The sequence below is a fragment of the Canis lupus genome, chromosome 22 (assembly GCF_003254725.2).
Source record: "Canis lupus dingo isolate Sandy chromosome 22, ASM325472v2, whole genome shotgun sequence".
NCBI classification, from domain to species: domain Eukaryota; kingdom Metazoa; phylum Chordata; class Mammalia; order Carnivora; family Canidae; genus Canis; species Canis lupus.
This window is the reverse complement of record NC_064264.1, coordinates 50,971,127-50,992,142: the sequence shown is the minus strand read 5'-3', so window position 1 is coordinate 50,992,142 and position 21,016 is coordinate 50,971,127. Positions and strand designations below refer to the sequence as shown.

General features: G+C 42.5%; 1 protein-coding gene across 6 annotated transcripts in view; it reads left to right on the top strand.

Annotated features, from left to right (window-relative positions):
- NALCN (sodium leak channel, non-selective) overlaps positions 1-21,016 on the top strand; it is a 315,576-nt gene that overhangs the window by 292,575 nt on the left and 1,985 nt on the right. For all 6 annotated transcript variants that reach the window (XM_025441082.3, XM_025441086.3, XM_025441081.3 and 3 more), the window contains 13 exons: positions 1,509-1,602; positions 2,113-2,219; positions 2,429-2,503; positions 3,266-3,385; positions 6,610-6,678; positions 7,563-7,711; positions 8,833-8,926; positions 10,573-10,705; positions 11,374-11,489; positions 13,394-13,551; positions 16,901-17,051; positions 19,082-19,231; positions 20,652-20,769. In XM_025441082.3, coding sequence (XP_025296867.1) covers positions 1,509-1,602; positions 2,113-2,219; positions 2,429-2,503; positions 3,266-3,385; positions 6,610-6,678; positions 7,563-7,711; positions 8,833-8,926; positions 10,573-10,705; positions 11,374-11,489; positions 13,394-13,551; positions 16,901-17,051; positions 19,082-19,231; positions 20,652-20,769 — 1,534 coding nt within the window. The remainder of the gene's footprint in view (positions 1-1,508; positions 1,603-2,112; positions 2,220-2,428; positions 2,504-3,265; positions 3,386-6,609; positions 6,679-7,562; positions 7,712-8,832; positions 8,927-10,572; positions 10,706-11,373; positions 11,490-13,393; positions 13,552-16,900; positions 17,052-19,081; positions 19,232-20,651; positions 20,770-21,016) is intronic.

The window sequence follows — 21,016 nt, the reverse complement described above, 5'->3', positions numbered from 1 at the left end:
TGGATTTCTTGACTTTAGCCACAAAGTAGAATCCATAAAGAAATTTACAGGTTAGATTACATTAAAATGAAAAGCTTCTGAAAGACAAGAGTAATGATAAGCAAATTTTTTTAAAAAGCAAGCTAAAAGAAAATATTTACAACTCACATAACTGACAGATTAATACCCAGAATATTTCAAAAATTTCTACAAAACATCTAAAGGTAAATATCCAAATACAAAAATGAGCAAAGAATATGAACAGGCAATTCACATAGGAAGATACAGGAGTTGCCTCCTCATTCACACACATAAAAAATGTTTCACCTCATTGATATTAAAACTAAATTAGATATATTTCCCACCCATCATGGCCAAATTAAAATGTCTGATAATGTCAAGTATTGGCAAGAATATTAGGACATGGAAACACTTGAAGATTGCTAGCAGTGAATTTTCTTAGTTATTCCTCTTTGGACAGCAACTTCACAATATCTGGCCAACATAAAGATGTATAAATTCCTAACTCCAGCAATTCCTCTCCTAGAGATTGGCTTTCAAGATGAGACAGTACATGTTTGCTTATTGCAGCATTTTTATAGTACATAAACCTAAAACAAATAACTTCTGATACATTTGTGCAGTGGGATATTCTATGAGCAGTTAAACCAATTAGGCTTACTTTTTAGTTATATGCAAAACATAGTACTCAAAGAAGATAAAAACAAACTGCATAAATAAGCACAGATTGGATACCATTTATATACATTCTTTTAATTCAAAACAAACATGTTCTTATGTATTGATACATACACCAACAGCAAAAGTCTGAAAACATAGTGAGAAAGACACGCTTCTTCAAGAACAGTAATTAGCTCTGTGGAAAGAAAGGAAGAATGGGAGGGAAGAGTGAGTGTGTTTTTTTTTTTCCTGGTCTGCCTTTATAATACAGTGTAATTAAATGTCATGTAATATATTTATATGCATTTTAATGAAGTACTGTAAATATATATAATAAAGAATATCTGATCTCATTTAGCCATTTGTCACAGCATTAATTCTTAAAGATTCAAATTCTGTGATTTCATACCACTTGAAAATAGTTTTATGATTATATATCAGAATATTTTTTTTAAAAAGACACAATCCCCTTAACCAGAAGCAGCAGGTTGACAACCTATAATTTTGTTGCAGTGTTTCCCACTATGAAATAAAAGCAAACTAACCACTATTAGAGTGGGTATCCCCTTTTGAAAATTTGATTGTGTAGAGAAGCTTCTTTAGATTTTTTCCAAACCCGAATATTATACATGTTCAAAGATGCCAGTTGAAGGCCACCCTTTTTGGGCCTCCTCTCAAAACCAAATTTGAGAAGTCTGACCATGTCTGTCGAACCATGATGGTATTCGAAGAATATCTTTATTTTACATCCCCAAATTAGCCCTGTTGGTATTACCACCCCATTTGCAATGTCCTTGGTGTGGAGTAGACGACATAAGGCCTTTTTCTGCTTTCCTTTGTTTATGAAGGGGACAGCTCTGCTGACTGTAGATCAGAGAAGATGGGAAGATCTGAAGAGCCGATTGAAGATAGCCCAGCCTCTTCATCTCCCACCTCGCCCGGGTATCAAAGATGCTCTGATTTTATTCATGTTGGGCACCAGTGTTCGTGATTCCCCAGGAGTCTAAGATTTCAATTAAAATAATAATCGGGAGACCACTAGGCGGTTGTGCATAAGTTAATATAGAAACAGGCTCCAAACTACAGATCTCTCCATAGGCTATTAAAATCAACCACCCAAAGGCTGTGCTTCAGTGCTCTCAGGATAAGCCCTAATGAAAAAATGAATTTTTAAATAAAATATATTTGTGCTGGCCTTTTAAACCTATGAGCGGAATGTATTAAAATGACAGAAATTGAATGATACGGTTCTCCTTCCAATACGGACGGCGTCATGCCCCGTTGTTTTAAATATTCAGAACCAGCCATTCCTGCAAAACACCACACAATAGATGGAACTATAGGAGGAAAAAAAAGTAATGAGTTTTAAAATGAGCATTAAAGGAAATGAAAGACAAGAAAGTAAATGTGACCTATGTCCAAAATGCCCTTGCCTCCACCTCTCTTTTGCAGATAATGATGGTTTTAGAGCTAAGATGTATGACATCACCCAGCATCCGTTCTTTAAGAGGACAATCGCATTGCTTGTTTTGGCCCAGTCGGTGCTGCTGTCCGTCAAGGTACATTCTTTCACACCAAAACTGTGGGAAGGACTTGTTTGTTCATTGGGGCCTCCAAGAACATCGCAAGGGGCCGTATCCATTTACAGTCTACGTCCCTTAGTGTAAAAAATTAAAATTCATAGTCATGTTCTAATGAGAGAAAGAGGGGAAGGTCCTGATGTGTCTGATGGGTGCGGACAAAGACCAGTGTGCTGTTTCTCTTCCAGTGGGACGTGGAGGACCCAGTGACTGTCCCTTTGGCAACCATGTCAGTTGTTTTCACCTTCATCTTTGTTCTAGAGGTATGGTAACGAGCCAGCTGGCTCTGGGGGCTGTGGTGGGCATCGTACAGTAGAGCAGGGTCCTCCGTTGATGGCACCCACCTTCAGCTCTGTGTTCTGTTGTTTTTGAAACCTTTTTTAGGGGCGAGGGTTGGCATGCTCATAGGACAGTTCCCTTTGTAGGCCGTTGTGCTTTACTTGAACAAAGATTTCACTTGCTATTTCAGCTTTTTCTAACTGCGGAAATTGCTAACTGCTGTTGATTATTGTATCTGAATGTTGGCCTGTCTGGTTTTGTGAGTTCAAATATTTTGACTGAACTACACAAACCACTGTAATTCAGGAACTCAAATTGCAATGTAGTGGCCGAGGGAGTTAGCCCAGACAAGATTATTTTAATATACGGTCTGTATAATATCATTTTCCAGCGTAATCTTCTTTGAGATACAAGCAGATTTTTATTTCACCCTGTACTGGTTGATGTTTCCCAAAATCTATGGTCTTTTCCTTGAGGAAGAAAAACATCCTGCCAACAGAACTAGTCATAAAACAAAGAGAAAAGAGCATGGAGAATATAGATTTGTAACCTCCCCAGCTTTAGAATTTAAATAGATCAATCTAGATCTAGATCTCTAGATCTGTATCTATCTATGTATCTATCCCTTGGTAATAAAATCTTCCGTTTGGGTTCTACATCCTTTAAAAAATATGCCTCGAGTTTGCACATTTAAATATATGCTAAACACTAAGCCTCTATTTACTGCCTTCAATATCTTCCCCCAGGTTACAATGAAGATCATAGCCATGTCGCCCGCCGGCTTCTGGCAAAGCAGAAGAAACCGATACGACCTGCTGGTGACGTCACTTGGTGTGGTCTGGGTGGTACTTCACTTTGCCCTCCTGGTATGCATGTAATTAGAGTGTATTTTAATTGAGAACTTGGGTTCAGGTAACCCTGTTTCCAGACTCATTTCAGTGCATGCAGCCTACCCTCAGGTGTCAGATTAACTTCCCTACATCCAGCCTTGACCATGACAGGCCCTCAGCTGTGCTTCTGTACCCCCACAGTCTTCACACAGACAAGATCTGGCCCCTTGGTGTCCTAGAGTGTGTGAATCAGAACCTTAAAGATCTCTAGTTTAATTCTCATTTTTCCAAAGGATAAAAATAAGAGAAAGAACAATGGAAACAGAGGCTAAAACCTGCCTAACTTCACATACAAGCAGGTAGCTGAAGACTCAAACCCAATTTTCTGAACTGAAGTGTAGCATTCATGTCACTCCGTTATAGTCAGTAGTATTTCACAGTGGGATTCTCAGGCACTTTTGCTGCCTTATTTCCTACTAGATGTCCAGCTGTCATTTCTCTAAAGCCTGTCATTCCCAGTGTCTGAGTTTTCACCAGTTTGCTTAAAATGAACTCTGTTGTCCAGTTAGAACAAAATGTGGCCACGGGTGTAATTTCAAATTTTCTAGGAGCTGAATTAAAAAACTAAAAAAGGAAATTGGAGAAGGACAAACATTATATGGTCTCATTCATTTGGGGAATATAAATAGTGTAAGGGAGTAAAGGGGAAAGGAGAGAAAATGAGTGGGAAATATCAGTGAGGGTGAAAGAACATGACAGACACCTAACTCTGGGAAACCAACAAGGCAACAAGGGGTAGTGGAAAGGGCGGTGGGCAGGGGGATGGGGTGACTGGGTGACGGGCACTGAAGGGGGCGCTTGACAGGATGAGCACTGGGTGTTATGCTATATGTTGGCAAATTGAACTCCAATAAAAAAAATACAAAAGAAAAAAAAACTAAAAAAGGAACAGATGATATTAACTTAGTAATGTATTTTATCCTACCATAGCCACAATATTATCATTTTAGCATGTCACCAATATAAAAATTATTAAGGAATTTATATTTTTATTGGTACTAAATCTTTGTGTATTTTACATTTACAGCACATCTTAATTTAGACTCACCACATTCCAAGTGTTCAGTAATCACAGGTGGCTGGTGGCTGCCATACTGGACAACACAATTCTAGAGGCCCCTACTCTGGGCTCCACCATTTTCCAGTCTTGATTGAGTTATTTATCTTTGGTGATCCTTTGTTCCCTGCTCTGAACTGGGGGATATAACTTCATAATCTGTCCATTCCATATGGGCATCATAGAGATCATATGAAGTTCTTCTAACTGTAAAGAGTACACAAACCCATGGTATGTTATTATAAGTACCTTCCCTTTTTTGGTTAATCTTCTTTGATCACAGACAAAAGTAATATTATCAGATCTCCCTGCACTCTTCTATCCATCCTTCGATCCTCTCCAATGTTAGAGTCATGCCGGAAAAGATCCATCACACAGAGAACCCATTTACACATCACAGAGGGCTTCAGTATGAAATTGCCATGCTCAGGCAGGTAGGCGTTGAATGTCCTTCCTAAAATAACTGTCACCTTCAGCATCAGGGGCTGTGCCAAGCCTAGGTGGGCTCTCAGTCACCCTCATCCATTTTCTTCCACAACAAATGGTTTTGAGCACTAAAGATGTGTAAGTCATCATGCTGGGAATTGAGAAGAATACAATGAACCAAACAAAGGCATTCACCACTCTCATGGACATCACAGCCTGGAAAGTTGGTGTTTTGTCTTATTTTAAAGTGTAAGCCAGAATATTTAATCTTGATCCAAGAGGTTGAGGAGAATTTGAGACTGCTGCAGGCAGGCATTCATGGAGTGCTCCCACAACAATGAGGGTTACAGCCAGAATGAGGCAGAGAGACACACATTCCTACAATGACATGAAATAGTGGAAGGTGGCTCATCAGAGAGGTCCTGGAAAGGGTCCCTGTGGAAGTGATGGCTTGGTTTAGTCTGTAGGAGGAGGGACATGTCGGCAGCTGTCCCTGTGATGGAACGCTGCAGGAAGGAAACAGTTCTGGAGTAGAAGGACAGAGGGGGACATGGAACAAAATCTGGATGGGACCTCTCAGCACCAGGCAAAGGATGGGGATCATGCTCCTAGAAACTACTGGGGGTCGTCATTTCCAGAATGCAAAGTGAGAAGTCATCTATAACAGATTGGAACTAATGCAGAAAGAAACTGCAAGGTCCATGTTTCTTATCTTTCTCTAGACAAATGGAGTCAAAAGCTACTTAGTCCAAGCAGAAGAGTAGAGCAGGCTTCCTAATTCCGGATGTCACAGAGAGGACATTTCACACTGAAAAAATCAACTTGCCTCTACTGCCTGACTGCTGATGTTCCCCTCCAAGAACCCCCAGTCCTGGAAGGACGCTCGACCTCCACTCTATTTTGCAGGGGTCTATTGTGAAGGCAGATGCAGTCCTTGCTCCTATCCCAAGTTATTTCTGTGCAGACACATTCATTTCCCTGTACCTCAAGGATATCACCAGACCCCTTCCTGGGGGCCCATATGTGACTATTGTCATTTGGCGAGGCAAGGCTCCTCGTGAAAAATCATGCTTTGGCACGAGTTTAATGCCACAGTTGTTATTGCAGTTCTAGCTGCTAGGATCTCTGTTTCTGAGATGAAGCTTTCTTAGTCATAAAACTCACCCAGTCATCTCTTGCTGCTGATCACACCCTTGAAGAATGAGCTGGATGTGTTTCTGGGTGGGATAGACATTTCTGAAGTCAGCTTACAGGAATGTGGCCAGCTGGTCTCCAGAGTCTCTGCAGTCCTTCTTCAGAGAGGGGGAAACTGGCCTCCCTCCATCTCTTCCAACACCAGACCTCCTTCTTGGCCAGGATTCCTGCATTTCCTGTCTCACTTGACTTCCTCGTGTTGCATTGTTACCCTGAGTTTTTCTTGCTCCTCAAAGGAGCCGGTCACTATTTTTATGTAAAATAAGTTTTAAAATACAGAATTCAGCTGAGCAAAACAGGGAGTGAAGTTTCATTTAAGATTTGATTTTATAGCTAATATTTATTCATGAGTTTTGGCAGTGACCTTTTCAGCACCTTTTAAAGATAAATTTCTTATAAGAATTTTCACATTTTATTAAACTAATTACTCAGTAGACTTCACAGAAGACTTAAAATGAAAAGTGGAACTGTAACAAGATCTTCTGTGCACATTATGAGCGGCTCTCTTCTGTTTAAATTTCAGAACGCATATACCTACATGATGGGTGCCTGCGTGATTGTCTTCCGGTTTTTCTCTATCTGTGGAAAGCATGTGAGTACGTCGTGAAGGATACTATCAAAGCTTACACCTGTACAGAAGAAAGGAGCGATGCCCAATTGACCAGCTGTCCTTCTGGGTTTTCAGGGTGGAAGTTAACAAATTGCTGGTCATCCAAAGTCCAAATGAGCAAATATTAAATATTAAAAGGAATCCGGTAGCTTAGTTATCTTGTAATATGTTTCCTGACATTTATGTTGTTTTATTTATTCTTCATACTTGCTAACTGAACTCAATCATCAAATAAGATAACATCGGGCATAAAAGCAAAAACAATGGTCTTTCTTAACACTTCTTTATTTTCATTGTTGTTATTTGTAGTAAAGTTCCTTTGCTCCAAAGAAAAATAATCTTTAATGAAGCTTCATGATTCTGTGATCCCAGATTTCTTTATATTCTTTTTTTGTTCATGCATACACTCTGCATATTTTTTTCGTTTCTTAAAGTTGCTCCCTTTTTCATGACTGATATTATTTCATATACATTTCATAAATGCGCATATTCAGTACATTCAACGTTTGATACTATTTAGTATTTTGTCATGGTTTAGGCTTGTTTTGGTAAACATCTGTCTGTGGAAGAATCCTGAGTCTACTTGGTGGTACAGGCCAAAAGTGTACAGCTCTCCTTATAGAGACTAAGGCAGCAAGAGAAAACAGAATTTTAGGCTTTTATTTTGGCTAAAAGGGCTGAATAGTTTGAAATACAAGTTAAATTTCTCTCTAATGTCTTTTTTGAATAATAGATTTAATCCCCTTTAAAGCAGTTGTCAAATGAGGGTGCAAACTATCTTGTACCAATCTGCATACTTGTCATTCACTTCCCTGGTTAACAAAACAAATATTTATTTTCTCCTCTCCACTTTCATCTCCATATAGGTAACGCTAAAGATGCTCCTCCTGACAGTGGTTGTCAGCATGTATAAAAGCTTCTTCATCATAGTAGGGATGTTCCTTTTGCTCTTGTGTTATGCTTTTGCTGGAGTTGTTTTATTTGGTACTGTGAAATATGGAGAGAACATTAACAGGTGGGTGTACATTTATCTTTTTATTCATTGTCAAGCAAACTTTTTTAGTCATGAAATCATGAATAAAAATCCGAATGGCTTTTGCCTATTAAAGATGGAAAGGGGAAGTGATCAGTTGGAAACTGAAATGAAATAAAATGTCCAAGTTTTAAATGATATTTTTCTAACTAAAAACAGACTACATATTGACTTTAGAAAACTATTTCCATAATATTCCCATAATGAAACATGAATCCATAATTCCAAATCTACCATCATGCAGGAATAACCACTTCTAAATATCCTGGTGAATTTCTATCCATCTACTGCCAAAAAACAATATATTCTTTATTTAATTACACTTTAAGATGACTTTGGGTTCTCCTTTGTTTTTTTTTTTTTTAAATAAAACATGGGAAGTTATAACTCCCAAAATGGTTACTATATATGAAAAACATTTTTCAAAGATTATCTTAAATTTTAAGATAAAATTTGGAAGCAAAAGTCTTTTTTTTTTTTTTTTTTTTTTAAAGTCTTTTTTAAAAAAGTAATAACAGGGTTGCCTGGGTGGCTCAGTGGTTGAATGCTGGCCTTTGGCCCAGGGAATGATCCTAGAGTCCCAGGATCAAGTCCCACATCAGGCTCCCTGCATGGAACCTGCTTCTCTCTCTGCTTGTGTCTCTGCCTCTCTCTCTGTGTGTGTCTCTCATGAATAAATAAATAAGATATTTTTAAAAAGATAAAAAATAAAAAATTACAAAAATTTTTGAGAAAGTAATTACACAACAAATTAAATACAAATGTGTCTTGTTCCAGAGATGACTTAATTGATTCATGGCAGCTCTATTTTTTATAGCAAACTCCATGTGAAAGAAGGAATCACTCTTACTTGTCAAAGCTAAAACCCTCAGTCATTCAAGATGCATGGCCATAAATTGGTGGCATCATGCTAGGCTTGGGTTATTCAGACAGCTATGCTTGAGGGCAAGTATGAATAACAAATTAAATTAAGAAGGTATAGCCTTTAGACATGGTAACCTAGCAGCCAAATTTTCTCCAAAAGCTACCTGTTTTAGTGGTGACACCTTACTACTTCTTGACAAACTATATTACCCACATTCTGGTTTTTCTTCCTTAATTAGGCATGCCAACTTTTCTTCAGCTGGCAAAGCCATCACCGTACTGTTCCGAATTGTCACAGGCGAAGACTGGAATAAGATTATGCATGACTGTATGGTAAACTTTTCTTTTCATCACTAACAGTGCCTCAACTTAGAACTGAATGAAACTCTTTGCAATGCAATATTAGCAGCGTCATCCTTGTTAGCATCAAGACTTTGTGTACAAAATACATATCCTGGCTGTTTAGTTCATAAAACTGCATTCTTTTGCATTACGGAGTATGGCCATATGCAGGAAGAATATCCAGTGAACCCAGCTTGAGCTACTGCAGTTCCATTTGGCGGATATACATTATGTGGGCATTGGTCTTTCCCTCCCACCTTTAACATTTTGGCAGTCAAGTACAACCAGGTGTCCCCTGCTTCTTTACCTGAACTTATTCAATAGATATTCACTGAGCACCTGGTTTATCCTGGGCCATATGCCAGATGCTAGGTCTCCCGTGATTCCAGGGCATTCTCAAGGAGGTTAGAGCCAGGCTCTGAGCTACACCCTCCCTTAGGTTCCCCTCGTCTCCTCACTGTGCCCCCACCCCATCTCCCTTACAACATAGGCTCCATCAGGAGTCCCGCCTCACACTAAGACTGCAGTGATATGTTGCTACAGCACTCCGTATTTCTCCTTTGTAGTGTATAGCCCAACTGTAGTGAGTTACTGGCTTGATTATTTCATCTCTATTTCCATTTTCACAACCTCAAGAACAATGCTGTCCAAAAACAATGTCTGCAATGCTGACAATCTGCTCTGTCCAATTCAATAGCCATATGTGGTTACTGAGCATTTGAAATGTGACTAGTACACTGAGCAACTGAATTCTAAATTTTATCTAACAGTGTTTGGTGTTCATTAACAGACATTTACATTTTAATAGCCACCTGCAGGCCATGGCTCCTGTAGAGCTCTAGACTGTCAGCAACATGAAGGAGCCACAGAGTATGTCTTGCTTAGACTTGTCTGTCTCTAACACTGGGTAGAAATCTAGCACATAGTAGGAGCTAAAGAACCCTATGCACGAATTTACCAAATCAGATATAATATAAGGCAGAATTAAATAAATTCTAAATAAAGAACAAGCAGAGTGCTATGGGAATGTAGAAGAAAGAGCTAGTCTCTCTGGCTGAAAGAAACCAGGTCTCTGAAAAGTGTTGGCATTTTATTGGGGCCCCTGAAGATGGGGAGGCTTTTGATAACCTGAGCCTTATATGCTCTTCTGTAATGTCCCATAAAGGTGTCCCAGGAAGGGGGATTACTGGTTTCTTCTTACACAATTCGAATGTGACTGTGCTGCATATAACAAATCTTCATAAATCTTAACCCATTAGTTAGGTTGGAGAAGATTTGTAAATGCCTTATTGACTTTCTGTAGTTCCCATTAGAGCGACTACTCACCATAGTCTGACTAGTCACTTAAGACTAGGAGAGGTGGCTGAAAGAATGTCTCTTGCAAGAAACCGGTTCATTTTCATTATGCTTCTAAAATGGCAATGAACCTGGGATTCCACAGGGTTGGGAGTATAGAATAAATGAAATATTCTCTTTGATTTTTGCCATGGATGGTGTCCTCAATGTATGTGGCTTCTGAGAGACTACACTGAAATTCTGTTTTCTATGCAGAGGAATAGTTCACTAACTACAGTGGGCACACAGAAATTTGTATTGTTCACTCTTACCCCTGCTGCCCCTCCCTCATGACCCTGTAGGTCCAGCCTCCCTTTTGCACACCAGATGAATTCACATACTGGGCAACAGACTGTGGAAATTATGCCGGGGCGCTTATGTATTTCTGTTCATTTTATGTCATCATTGCCTACATCATGCTAAATCTGCTTGTAGGTAAGTGACGTTTGCTAAATATGTTTTAATATCCTTAAGCTCAGGTACTTAGATAATTATGTACAATTTGCAAGTAATTACCCCAGATTGCTTGGGGTGGGTGTTTCACGGCATTAATTATAAATTGTTGCCTCTCAATCCAGAAGCTGAAAAGACCTTTGAAAGGCATGTAAATGACAGTTGATTGCAATTTCAAGAGTTGTCCTATTAATTATGATCATTAATTTCGAAAGAGCTCTTCACACGGATTGAGTTGAACAAATCTCAGGGAGGGCTACCTTTATGGCCTCAAAAGATCACAGTTGTGTTTTTGAAAGATACACAGTGTTCACCCAGGTGTGGGGCCACCCAGAACCCAATCTGACCTTTAAAAACTGCCTTGGAACTGTCAACTAGGAGTGAAAGCCAGCTGGCATGGATATCTCTACACACAGAATGTCTGTTTATGCCCATGACCCTCATGTTTTGGAAAGGCAGGAGCTGGATAAATAGCTTAGTCCAAATGTAAGATATGCCAACTTGGAAAACACACTAAAAGCACTTTAAAAATTTGGCTTATAATATAGGTGATAAAATCCATTGTTTATAATAGATATTTTATTTTTTCTAAAAAATGACAGATTAGCATAATTATCTAAATTCTCCATTTTTCTTTTTTCTTTTCTTAGCCATCATTGTGGAGAATTTCTCCTTGTTTTATTCCACGGAGGAGGACCAGCTCCTAAGTTACAATGATCTCCGCCACTTTCAAATCATATGGAATATGGTGGATGATAAACGAGAGGTAGGAAAGGGGGCTGCTGCCTCATGCCCACCCTCCCAAAGAGACTCATTGCCCTCCCTCAGATATTTAAGCAGGCTTTTGGTCACCAGTGGACATCTACTGAATTTGGAACAGCCATGGGTGAATTGTAGAAAGCCACCATTGGCCGTTCAGCAGAATATGCTGGGAGGAGAAAGGGACAGAATGGTTGCCCTTGTGTCCTGTCCAACCATGGATGTCCTTTTCTTTGGACATTCTTAAAGTCACCAAGGAAAGGAAACCAAGGAGCTCTGAAGAAACCAGCCCTGGGCTGGGGGCAGGAGGAGTGAAATTCAGATCACCAGAGCAATGGTATAACACAAAGCCACAGGCAGCCACCAAAAAGCAAGCCTGATTACAAGTGCAAAGGAGTTATTTAGAGGTTTCTGAAAGTTATGATTTTTCATTATTTTGGACTTATTATTTGAATGCTTTCATCCTACAGCTTACCCAAGATTTCCTAGAATTAGCCAAAGCTCCAGCACCTTCTTCTGCTGCTCCTCTTCTTGATCCTTCTTCATCCTAGCAAACACTCAGGCCCAGTTCTGGGTGCTGGGGATAGAGTGATGAGCACAATGGAAAGGCCCCCATACTCACTGAGCCTCTGTTCTAATAAAAAAAATCAAATAATAATTATAATAATGATTACTATCTCAAGATGCTATAAGTACTTTGCAGAAGGCAATATGGTAGAGACTCATTGGACCTTGGGGGGCAGGCTAGTTTGGTGGGGTGGCCCTGATGGTCTGGCTGAGGAGGTACTGATAGACCCCACATCTGAAAAACAAGGCAAGTTCTGCTGTGGAGAAATCTGGGGGGAAGATCCAAAAATAGCTATAGGAAGAGTTCACAGAGGGCATGAAGACCAAGCAGCCAGAACAGGCTGAGGAAAGGGGCATGCCGAGCTAGGCCAGCACAGTAATGCCTGGCTTTCCCCACTCCCTCTGTCCCCCTCTCCCTAACACACCCCACTTTCCCAGGCACCAGTCCCTGGGGGCTTTCTCTGAGACAGTGACCTACACATGTGGCCTTTGGCCTAGCTCTTCCCATTTCGATCCACCTGCATCTCCAAGACTGCTGCCTGTAGGAACCGGCTTTCCTTGGACGTACATGTCAATAGTAGACAGCACCACAGCGGTCACATGTTAAGGAGTTAGTAAGTGACAGGAATTCATGGGTTGCTCCTGTGCCTGCCTCTTGCCCGGGACCTTCATTCAAAGACGCTAGGTGGTGTTGCCCATAAGGGAGCAACGTGTATTTGATTTTCAGAACCTGGGGCTGCTCTGAGCAGATTCTCTTGTGTGTAATTGTTCTGATCGTGGAGAAGAGCTGAAACGGGAGTGATCATTCCTTAGAAGAACCACTTATCATGAACATTTAGAAGTTTGTAGCATCCAGGCTAAGTGAAGAGGAGGATCCCGTACATGTGAATGTTCTACTTTTTGTGGTAACGCATTACCAGCCCACTCAGCATGTGTTTTAGAGAAATTGATGAGCAGGGGCTGAGTCAGTGAAACAGGCCAGGAGGAGAGTAGCCTGGTAAAGCGAGGGTTGAGGCCAGGGAGGCAGAGGGCCTGCTCTGTACCCTCCTAGGCTCCCAGTACTGCCAGGTTATGAGGTCCCACAGAGCCAGAGAAACACCAGCAGAAAATGCAAGTGTGCTCAGCCTTCCATGTGTGATGCTCTCAGTGCCCACACCACACCCAGGCTCCAGGGAGGCGAACAACTTCCTTGCTGCCCAGTGCTAATTATGCTACCTTTTGAGAAAAAGATCTGATGTTTCAGGTTTGGGTGGGGTTTTTTTTTTTTTTTCTGTGAAAACAGAATCCCAAGCCAGTCGTTATGGCCTCAAGATGATTTACCAGTCACTGTGCTCTGCCTCGCAGGGGGTGATTCCAACATTCCGGGTAAAGTTCCTGCTGAGGCTGCTGCGGGGGAGGCTGGAGGTGGATCTAGACAAAGACAAGCTCCTGTTTAAGCACATGTGCTATGAAATGGAGAGGCTGCATAATGGCGGCGATGTCACTTTCCATGACGTGCTCAGGTATGAGGGGGTTTTCCCAACTGTGTGTCCCAGAGCCCATTGCGTCCAGAGCCTGAGGCTGCGGCCATGTGCAGGGCCTTGCGAAGTAGCACCCGCCAGGAGGTTTGTTGCCAGCCGCCACATCCACTGAGGTTAGGTGGTGCCGTCTCACTGCTCGGGCTCCAGTGGCCTTTGTCGCTGTCTCATAAGGACGGTGTCTGGGTGCAGGCCTCACACAGGAGCGGGGGAGAAGCAGCGGCCTGACGTCCCCAGGAGGAGTCTCCCTTACTGACTGGGGAGCTGCTGACAGGAAGAGGTGGGGGGCAGTTAGGGGGCCCTCAGGGAGCGTGGCCACCCCTTGTTTTGTGAGGAAGGAGCTGGCCCGGCAGAGTCAAGAGACCCACTCAGTGACACAGCCTCAGTGGTCCAGCTGGGGCTAACGTCCAGTCTTCCTACTCATGCGGCCTCTCTCTGTGATGGTTGCCCCTGCTTGGGTGGCAAACCACATTTTCCATTCAGTGGGCACCTAGTCAGGACAAAAGCAACAAAATACTATAAACTAAGTGGTTTAAACAAGTTTACCGTCTCATAGTCCTGGAGGCTGGAAGTTTGAATTCAAAGGGTGGGCAGGACTGGTTCCTTCTGAGGCTGGGAGGGGGAATCCGTTCCAGCCTCTGGGGTTTTGCTGGTGATCTTTATAGAAACATCCCCCCATCTCTGCCTTCATCTTCACGTGTCAGTCTCCCCGTGTGCGTGCATGTGTGTTTGTGTATGCATGTGCGCATGTGTGCGTGTGTGTGTGTGTGTGTCCAGATCTTCTTTTAGAAGGACACTATTCATATTGGATTAGGGACCCACCCCGTTCTGATATGACCTCATCTCAACTAATCACATCTGCAGTGACCTATTTCCGAATAAGAACACATTTTGAGGTACTGGGGGTTATGACCCCAACATCTAGTTTTTAGGAGGAAAACAATTCAGTCCATAGCAGCTGTTTAAACAGGAATCCGTGGATCAAATCCAGAGGCCTGTGGACTTGGAAACAGTTACATCTTTATTTTCATAAATCACTCTCTGAAATATTGCATTTTCTACAGTGATGAATGCGAGTAGCAAACCACAGTGGTATTAACAATACGTGCATCTTTGTCACCAACAGAAATCACGGATATTTTCAGAGCCCATCACTGATGTGGCTGGTAATTTAAATATCCTCTATACTTACCAGTACTTCTAAGTTATAGTGGTCATTTGAGCTACTAGATGTTATTATTTAATGCAACAATAAAGAAGCATTTATGTTACTATGTCATCATCTTTTTAAATTTTTTCTAAAATTAATTTTCTTTTATTGAAGTAGAGTTGACACACAATATTACATTAGTTTCAGGTGTACAACACAGTGACTCAACAGCTCCCTATATTATGCTATGATCTCCACAAGAATAGATAACATGAGTTACCAAACAACACTATTGCAGCATCATTGGCTGTATTTCTTATGTTATACTTTTCATCCCTCTGACTTACTCATTCCAAACCTGGAAGCCTGTACCTCCCCCTCCACTTCACCCATTTTGCCCATCTCCCCACCATCCTCCCCTCTGATAACCACCAGTTTATTCTCTGTGTCTGTCTCTGCTTTATTTATTTTTTTTTTAGGTTCCACATGTCAGTGAAATCATATGGTATTTGTCTTTCTCTGTCTGGTTTATTTCACTTAGCATAATACCCTCTAGGTTCATCCGTGTTGTCACAAATAGCAAGACCTCATTATTTTTTTATGGCTGAGAACTATTGTGTGTGATATAATATATATATATATAATCCTCTTTGCCCATTCTATCATCACCTTTATAAAGAAAATAATATGAAAACTGTATACCTCAATACAATTGGTTTCCTTTGTAATAATGCATATTTTATTTTATGCGTTTTAAACGTTCTTCTGTGAAAAGTCCCGTAGGCTCTCAGAGAGGTCTGTCCTCAGGAGAAGTCAAGGCCCTTCTCTAGCGGTACCTGTTTCCATCAGGTTGCAGGTACTTGACAGGTTCAGTGTTGGTACAGTGGCACACATTCAGAAGCACTCAAGTATACAGAAATACACTTGTGACTGAAATTTGAAAAGCGATCAGAACAGGAAGGACCTGGGAGATGTTCTCTCAAGTTAATTGTTTTCCTTCCCACTATTCACTTCTTCCAGGAGCAGGCTAAAGTGCAGAAAAGGAAGAGGCATAAAATATGTATGATTAGCAAAGGATGCCATCTCTAGCAGAATGTCACCAAGTCATTCCTCCTGGTGACAAAAATTGGGGGGCTGAAAGTGAAGCACCTAGACAAACAGCCGTCCTTAGCAGTTATCCCTCAGCCTCTCTAGAACCCAGTGAAACATCTTAATAAAATGGACCTGGGCTAAAGCCAACAGGGGCACTGGTTGCCCCTCCCTGTCCCTATTGCTCAGTGAATGATAGAAACAATTCGGCAATAATGAGATTCTGGATGAGGCAGGGACAAGAGGAAGAGCCAACACATTTCCTTCCTCCATAGTGAGAAGAGCCTTGGCAAAGAAGAGAAGGTCAACTACCAGTGCTGCATGGGGAGCACCCCCCAGCACCTCTATGCCAGGATATAGGCTGTGGAGGTGGTACTGGGCTCACAGACGGGGCAGGCAGGGGCTGAGTGCTAACCTGGGGTCCCATGGGGGCAGCAGGGAGCACAGAGCCACAGAAAGGGCTGCATTCTCCTTTAACTGTGGACCTCTCAGCCCAGATACAGAAAGAGTATCTTATTACCCCAGGGCCCTGAGGAGGCAAACCCATCGGCTGTGTTGGTTTTATTTGCCACTGACTACACCTGCTATGCCAAGGTCAGAATGGGAGCGAATATTGTACCCTGACTTCACATCCACCAGAATTATGAGATCAGTGGAGAGGGAAATGTGGGGAGGGGAAGGAGCAGGAAACATGACCTTTGGCCAAGCATACTAACCATCCCCAATTAGAACTGAACCTGACAAAAGTATAGAGAGAGCACTCTTCCTTCTATGGGGAAAGTTCCAGAGCCTTAAGCAGCTGAGAATGTAGATCAGGGCCCTGCCTGGATCTTTTGTTTTACAGACACTTACATGGCACTTACTGTTGTAAGCACCTCACAAGTATTAGCTCAATCACTTAATAAGGTGGGTACCGTGACTATCCACATCTTACAGAGGAGGTGACATAACTAGCCCAGGTCCCTCAACTAGTCCAGTGGCATAGGGACACTACCTTGGTTGGACTGAGTGATGTCCTGTCTGGAGTTTGAGATCTCTGCTGCCCAGAACTCCAGCTGAGTCAGACCTGGAATACTTTTCTGTCCCCGCCACCAGCATGCTCTCTTACCGGTCAGTTGACATCCGGAAGAGTTTGCAGTTGGAGGAGCTGCTGGCCAGGGAGCAGCTGGAGTACACCATCGAGGAGGAGGTGGCCAAGCAGACCATCCGCATGTGGCTGAAGAAGTGCTTAAAGCGCATTAGAGCTGTGAGTGAACTGCAAATGTCTGGGTTTTTATTTCCTCCTCTCAAAGGAAAAGAAGGAAGAGGAACAAAAGAGAAGAGCTTCATGAGGGTGCCCAGGTGGCTCAGTCAGTTAAGCATCAGCCATCACCTCAGGTCATGATCTTTGGGTCCTGGGCTCAACGCGGCATCAGGCTCCCTGCTCAGCAGGGAGTCTGCTTGAGATTCTTTCTCCCTTTCCCTCTGCCCCTCCTGTCTACTCATTTCTGTCTCTCCCCACCCCCCCAAATAAATAAAATCTTAAAGAAAGAAAGAAAGAAAGAAAGAAAGAAAGAAAGAAAGAAAGAAAGAAAGAAAGAGCATCATGCATGAGCAATGGAATGTGATCCCTCCTGTGATTAAACTTGTGGCCCTTCAACTCCATCAGCTTCATCCCTCTGATGGCCATATGATTGAAACCTTAGCTCCAGCCAGACCCAGATGTGCCCTCTTGCGCAGAGTCCATAGATGTTCCCATTGAATCACATTTTTATAGTAAGCACTTTGTTATAAATGTTTAAAATGTTTTAAAAGCACTTTGTTGAGGAGCACCTGGGTGGCTCAGTCAGTTAAGCATCGACTTGATTTCAGCTCAGGTCAGGATTGTGAGATCAAGCCCCATGTTGGGCTCTGCATTGGGCATGGAGCCTGCTTAAGATGCTTTCTCTTCTCTCTCATGCACTCTCTCTCTCTCTCTCTCAAAAAAAAAAAAAAAAAGCAGTCTCTTGATATTAAAATATTTGTGATCTCCATTTATCAAACTCAACTGTTCAAAATGCCACATATTGAGTGGCAACTGAATTTACAGAAGTACTTTTAAATTGTTCATAAAAGGGGATCCCTGGGTGGCGCAGCGGTTTGGCGCCTACCTTTGGCCCAGGGCACGATCCTGGAGACCTGGGATCGAATCCCACATCGGGCTCCCGGTGCATGGAGCCTGCTTCTCCTTCTGCCTGTGTCTCTGCCTCTCTCTCTCTCTCTGTGTGTGACTATCATATATAAATAAAAATTTAAAAAAAAAAAAAAAAAAAAAAAAAAAAAAAAAAAAAAAAATTGTTCATAAAAATTCCACCATACTGTTGATAATGTTGTTTGGTCTTTACCAAAGGCCACCTCTCCTGGGAGGTTAATGATCTGTCTGCTGCCATTAGAACTATAAGTTTATAAGATTCTCTGACTCATAAATCAATGAACATGTAGTATGTTGGCATAGGCTGTGTTTACAATAGGCACTTCTACTAGATAATTCCTTTTATGAATGTTTTTGACTTATGCTTCACACAAGAGGAAAAAATCAAATTAATCACTAAATATTTATATTTAACAGATTCTTAAAATCCTGTTTCTCAGAACATCAGCTGCAGAAACATGTCTTTCTATTGGAGGAGAGAAAGTCCCCAGAGAAACAAAACAGCCCAAACTCCTATAGCAAGGCAATAGCCACAGCTGACCCATCATAGCCCTGCTCGCTCTGGGGATCCAGCCTGCCCCCGACAGGCCCCAAGAGGCCTGGATTTGCTGAATCAGCACCAGACCGTGCTCCTGAGTATATGTTCTGTCACAAGACAGATTGGCCTGCTCCTATCCAAGAACCAAAGGCAAGAGCACGAGTTCTACTCATCCACCCAAGGCTCTCTGCCTTCAACAACCCAGAGTAAAATGGAGATCCATGTTGGCTTAATGAACACAGAGCAAAATAAGAAGGGAAAAAATAGAATACCTACATTATCAGTTTAAAAATTCTATTTTAAATACAATACAAGCTGTATCAATGGACCTACTTATTCCCTTTGTTAGGCAAATGATATGGGTTGGGAAGTCTCTAGGCCCTCCTTAGTAGCAGTGTGATACTTACTAGGGAAATTAGTTAAGCATCCTTATTTGGAAGCTCCTAAGAGGTCACCAAGCATACAGGTGCTGTGGAGAGGAGAAAAGAAAATATGATTTGAACGGTGGGGGACAGGAGCACATTGGGCTTATTTTTCTGTTACCCAGAGAATAATCATATTTCCATAGAAACAGCAGCAGTCCTGCAGCATCATCCACAGCCTGAGGGAGAGCCAACAGCAGGAGCTGAGCCGCTTCCTGAATCCTCCCAGTATCGAGACCACCCAGCCCAGTGAGGACATGAACGCTAACAGTCAGGATAATAATATGCAACCTGAGGTATGGGTATGAGGTGTCCTTCCTCCAAGGATAGTACATGCATTTTTAAAAATAAAAAATAAATTGGTACTGTTCACACAGCCATTTCAACCAAGGTGCCAGTATTTCTAATTGGAAGTTTTTAGCTTAAAAAAATTGGAACATGTTGATCCAGACTATGTTCGGATCTTTGCAACTTGGAATCTTTTGGGGTTATTTCAAAAGATTCTGATTCCGAGTTGTATGAATACTAAAAAAAAGTGAATGCCCTGAACTCACTAGTTCTGTGGGGGTTTGTCTAAAGAGTTAACACTGCATCTCTACGGTTTAATCAGAGTCCAGTACTAATGAAGAACATGGTTTGCTTGAAGCTCTGCCCTAAATGCTTTCTTCTACCAAGTCATAGGGACTTGCTGTAGAAGTGAAAGTGTTTGTAATTGGCCACTAACCTCCTTATAGTCAGACTCATTAAGGATTTGTCCTTCCATAGCTGGGAAGAGCATATGGAATTCAGGAAGATTAGCCTGAGGACCTTCTTTTTACTAGGACTTAGCTTATTTCCATTTCCAGATTGAATGTGCATGTCCATAAAAATGCAGAGAGAGGCACAGGCATCCCAGAGAGCCTTGTGCTGTGACCAGCAGCTGGCAGGAGGTCCTGCCCTTTATGAGGGTGCAGTGTGGACCAGCTGGAGTTGATCAGCATTCTGACATGAGCCCCCTGGCAGCATCAGCCTTCGTGGTGTGTAGTGACACAGTCAGGGGTCAGTGGTAAATAATGAAGCCTGAGGCTCCACAGCCCAGCGGGATGCTCCAAGGGGACCTCTTGCTCCACAGCCCAGTTAGGGGTGGATTTCATGTGGTTGGCTCCCCAACACATAGGAATCACTTGCCACCGACAACAGGAACTTGTGCTGGGACAGTCACCAAAGGGAGGAGGGACATAGAGGCTTCTACAATGGCCCTGCCACCTGTCTGCCTGCCGTGAAGATGGGTAGAGCGGGGTAAGACCAGGACAGCCAGCCAGGCAGGGCTGATGAGGTTGGCAAAGCAATGATTGCAGAGCTCTCTGGTTTTAGGTAGAAAAAAAAAAAAAAAAAAAAGAAAGAAAGAAAGAAAAGAAAAAGTCCATGAAGGAGGAAGTGGCCCTGGGAGGGGGGAGGAATCCTGGAGGGATGCCAGGAGGAGGTGCTACCTGGAGACCTGGGCCCCCTCTCCTCACCGTGTGCAGTGGTGACTCTCACTTTCCTGGACCCTCTGAACCCATTTCTCTTCTCCCTTCCCCCTTGTGGACTCTGTGGCTCTGATACTGTTTCTGCCACTTGTTTTCCGATGGCGTTTTCTTGCTTTCTTAAAATAAAATGAGAGGGCGGACAGGTGCAGAGGGTTGAGGGGCGCCCCGCGGTCAGGAAGAGCCTCACGCTGCCCTGTCGCCCACGCAGACCAGCAGCCAGCAGCAGCTTCTCAGCCCCACGCTGTCGGACAGGGGGGGCGGCCGGCAGGACTCCGCGGACCCCGGGAAGCCCCAGAGGAAGATCGGACAGTGGCGGCTGCCCTCAGGTGTGTGCCCGAGTCCTTTCTCCATTGAGTCAGGCGTCCTAGGCGCATCTACACTCTGCGGGGTTTGGGTCTCAGATTCCAAATTCAGGTCTGCCTCTAAAGTTAGTTAGACCCCCTTCATTATTGCTCACACCATCTGCCCTTTAACTTTGTTGTTTTTTCTTTCTTTGAATATACCCATGAACACCTACTCACCCATATTTCTATGACACTTCTATGGATTGGAACATTCAGTGATTTTGTTGTG